The 4,440-nt window shown below is 45.2% G+C and overlaps 1 protein-coding gene across 1 annotated transcript in view; it reads right to left on the reverse strand.

The window, feature by feature from the left end:
- LOC138199151 (B-cell lymphoma/leukemia 11B-like) overlaps positions 1-2,622 on the reverse strand; it is a 28,820-nt gene extending 26,198 nt beyond the window's left edge. Inside the window, 1 exon segment of the mRNA XM_069151091.1 lies at positions 2,095-2,622. Within this exon segment, the coding sequence (XP_069007192.1) occupies positions 2,095-2,428 (334 nt within the window). The 5' untranslated portion in view covers positions 2,429-2,622.
- Positions 2,623-4,440: the final 1,818 nt, after the last annotated feature.

The raw sequence follows: 4,440 nt of genomic DNA on the forward strand, positions 1-4,440 counted from the left end.
CATTTCTATTTGTCTGTTGGAGATTTGATTTGATTTCTTCTCTTCACTAATAGTTTGGGATCAGGTTCAGTGTCTTGGACATTTTGTATTAAGTCTGCTTTCATCTCAGCTTGCAGAAGCAGAAGGACGTCTGTTTTTAATGTTTTATTCTTTAAGCGAAGCCCCTTGAATTGACTTTGTGTCTGAAAGGTGACGTGCAAATAAACGTAGCGCTTTAGCGTTTGTCCAAACGAAGAAGGGAACGCCAGGATTTAGTTCATTTCCAAACAAATTCATGCTCAAGTTTTCTATAAAAAAAAAAAGAGCAGAAGGCTGCAGGTTGACCTCGAACCTACGAGTGTCACTGATGACCATCAGGAGTCACTTTATGAGCAGCTACAACACTGAACAGCATCATTTTCATCTTCAACACTTTTCATATCAGATTAGACAAATCTTTTCCATCTTTTGGATTTCAGCTGCAGACTTCCTGCTAACGCTGAAGACCTCTGAGGCTGAACAGGCTTCTTCCTGCAGACTGGAACGTTTTCCTTCCTGCTCCGGCTTCTTTCTGTGTGTCCTGACTGGTTTGAAAGATAACTGCTGGTGCCCCCCCCCCCCCCCCCCCTCCCCCCCCACACACACACACACAGCTGCGTCTTCACCCCTCTGAATGGGGAGAAACTCGTCACTTTTTAATCCCTGTTTCTCTGTCTTCTCCTTCTCCTCTCATGGTGTGTTTTTTCATGGTTTTGCTTATTTGAATTTTAATGAGCTTTTCACCTTTTTAAGCAGATGGCTTAGGCTGGATTTCTCCATGAAAGTTGGGGTGAGTCTCTGTCACGTTTTGCACAATTTGTTTCAACTAGCCGAGTCCTTGAGGGGGTTTAGAGCTCTGAGTGGGTAACTGTCTGTCTCACCCTCCGTCTCCTCCCTCGTCTCCTCCCTCCCTTCTCCCCTCCCCGTTGTCTTCTCCCTCTAATCAAATGAACAGCTCGCTCTCTCTTTTAGGAGATGATGCCTCCACAAACAGTGGAACAATGCACTTATCTGTGTTTATATAGACATGAAAACTTAAATATGTTTATTGTGATTAAAACAGCTGCAGCAGAGAGCTCAGCAGGATCAGATTCTCAGTCTCCCAAAATTGAAAGGTCACCGATCTCCACCTCCTCCTGCTGCAGCTGCAGGTAGCAGCAGCAACATTAGCAATGGAAGAAAAAGCTGCAGCCCATATAGCAGCGTTGCACTGTTTGTTGAGTCAATCAGCTCCTTCTAACTAATTTGCATATTCTAATTTGATCGTATTGCACCATGGACATATCAAGAATGCATTTTAATAGCAGGTGTAAATGTAAAGAACCTGAAGTCTTGAAATGGGGCCTCAGATTATAAATGTGGAGGTGAAGACATGTGAAGCCCATTTTACAATAAAGGCAATAAACTAAAGGCAGAGAGGCTGAAAGTCCTACAATTACTCTGTTCACAGGTCTAAAGCTGGCTGGTCAATATGTATATACATAAATATATATATACACATATATACACATCTATATATACATATATACACATATATACACATCTATATATACATATATACACATATATATACACATATGCATATATATATATATATACACATATATATATATACACATCTATATATACATCTATATAGACATATATATATATATATATATATATATATATATATATATATATATATATATATATGTATATGTTGCATCTTTTGCTCTCCAAAAAGAAAAAGTCAAATCTAAAAGTTAGAGGGAGGAGTTTCAGGGCGGACTGGAACTATTTGTAAAAAAAAAAAAAAAAGGTACAAGTTGTTTGGACGACTTTAGAAGTATGTTTCTGAACTTTATATAACTTTATATAACTATATATCTCTGATACAGTGTTAGATATTAGATTTAAAATGTCAAATATTAGATATTAGTCTTCTCATCCAACTTTTAGAAATAAGGAAAATAAGTGTTTCCAAAACTGCTGAACTTTTTCTTTGTGTTTGTGCGTCTCTACAGAGTGTGTGTGTGTGTGTGTGTGTGTGTGTGTGTGTGTGTGTGTGTGTGTGTGTGTGTTTGTTGTGCCTACCTGTCGGTGTGTTCTCCTGCTTCGGGCAAATTCCTTTGGTGGGTGTCTTCCCTCTCCTCTGACCTCCTTCTCCTCGTCCTCCCACCTCCTCCTCCTCCGGTGTCACCTGGATGCCGATCTCCACCGGTTTCACCACCTTGCGTAGCTCCGCCCGCTGGGCGTAATGATGCAGGCTCTGCAGAGCAGGACTCCCCCCGCCTCCTCCTCCTCCTCCTCCTCCTCCCCCTCCTCCTCGGTCACTCATCTTGTCATAGCAGCCGTTGGGCAGCAGCGTCTGGCACTGCTTCTTCTTGTGCTCGATGAAGAGGAGGATGTCGCCCAGCGGGAAGGTCATCTGGCACTGGCCGCAGGTCAGCAGGTCGTGGTCGGCGTGGAGGCCGGGCGGCAGCGCGTGCGCCAACCTGGGGTCCAAAGGGTGGGGGGGCAGGCCGAGAGGGTGGGGGGGCAGGCCGAGCGGGTGGGGGGGCAGGCTGAGCGGGTGGGGGGGGAGGGAGTCGGAGAGCAGAGCGCCATCTGGATGCTCAGCCTCCGCTGATGAAGAGGAGAAACAGAAGAGACGTGTCAGAGGGAACCTGAAGGAGCTCCAAACTGTTTGATTGACATCAGGAGAAACCATGACAACAGAACAAACAGCAGAACCATCAACGGGCCGAATCCTCCGACCACCGGAGAGTCTACGAGAAGGTCCAGACATCAGAACATCTAAAGAGGTCTGAGCCTCCTCTCCAGCTCTTATTTATCGTGCGAGTGCAACGTCATGAATGCATTTGAACGCGTGCACCATCAGCGCCGCCGTTAACGCCGACTCATCCTTCCACAGCAGACGTTTCACACCAACCGGCCGGAACAGGACGACACGTGATGTCCACTTAAAGGCCGTCTGTGTTTCTGACGGAGACAAAGGGACGAATCAAGCGAGGACCTAAAACCAACATCCACTCGAAGCAGCTGTGACCAGTTCACTAAAACAAACGTCTTCCTCCTGTCTGTCCTCGTGTCCTTCAGGTTACATGTCCACGTCCACTCTACACACCGGTACAAATTACAAGCTGATATATTGTTCACTGTGGAAGAACTGAGCCACAGAGTTTAATAAGCGAGAAGATGATATGATGAAGACAGAACCCATCGTCATCCTCATCATCATCTCCTTCTGTCTGATTCAAGATGATGGATTTGCAGCCGTTTGTTTCAGCCTCCACATCAGAAACAGGTTTCAGACGTCCCATGCAGATGGAGCAGCAGCACCTCAGCGTGTTCCTGCTGCAGGTGTTTAAAAAACTCCTCTAACGCTGGAAACACGTCCACGTTTTATGATCATTCATGTCACTATATTTACCATAAAAAAACAAAAACAAAATCACAGAGAGTACATACAAATGCATGTATGTAGGTCTATGTGGCTCAGTCTTCATACGTGGTTGCCATGGCGACGGGAAATGGGTGTGTGAGCAGGTGTAGAACATCAGAGGACACATCACCACACACCGGCTGCACCGCTGCCTCTGCATGCACGTATGTGTTGCATGCATCGTGTGTTACACACACACACACACACACACACACAAATAAACATGCATCGTGTGTGTGTGTGTGTGTGTGTGTGTGTGTGTGTGTGTGTGTGTGTGTGGCCTGCAGGCCGCAGCCATCTGTCCTCCTCTATTGAAATGAGCAGCCGTGTACAGTAGAGAGATGAGCTGACCTGGAACTGATCCAACTTCAGCTCACTTCATCAGAACCAGAATCATCATCCAGATATGATGTTTTAAAATACATGACACACAGACCTCAAACACACAGCTGACTTCCTGTGTGCGTGCGTGTGTGTGTGTGTGTGTGTGTGTGTGTGTGTGTGTGTGTGTGTGTGTGTGTGTGTGTGTGTGTGTGCGAGTCTCTGCACACCACAAAATATTCTATTACAAATTCCGATGCCGATACTGTAGATGAGCTGCTTATTAATAAGTGAAACCTGCCTCAGAAGATATTTCAAGAAAATGAGAAATATAAAAGATAAATAAGCGTGTGGTGTCGTTGTCTTTGCTGCAGCGACTGTATGAATGCAAACGAAGACGCGTCACTGTGGCCTGACTTACCAACGAAGGTCTGAGTGTCAGCAGAAGATGAAGAACATCAGAAACAAAACGACTTCACATCATCATCATCATCATCATCCTCTAAGGTGTCTGGACACGAGTTCAAACAACGACGAGGGAAACAGAAAACGTTCAGTGGGTTTCCTCTCTTCACCACTTCTCACCGTACATGTTGTTAATCCATCTGAACCTTTCACACATCATCATCATCATCATCATCATCACGCCACGTTCACACACACAAGGGAGGACA

This window comes from Embiotoca jacksoni, unplaced genomic scaffold (genome assembly GCF_022577435.1).
Source record: "Embiotoca jacksoni isolate LCO1_2020_lvr unplaced genomic scaffold, fEmbJac1.0.p SCAF_161, whole genome shotgun sequence".
NCBI classification, from domain to species: domain Eukaryota; kingdom Metazoa; phylum Chordata; class Actinopteri; family Embiotocidae; genus Embiotoca; species Embiotoca jacksoni.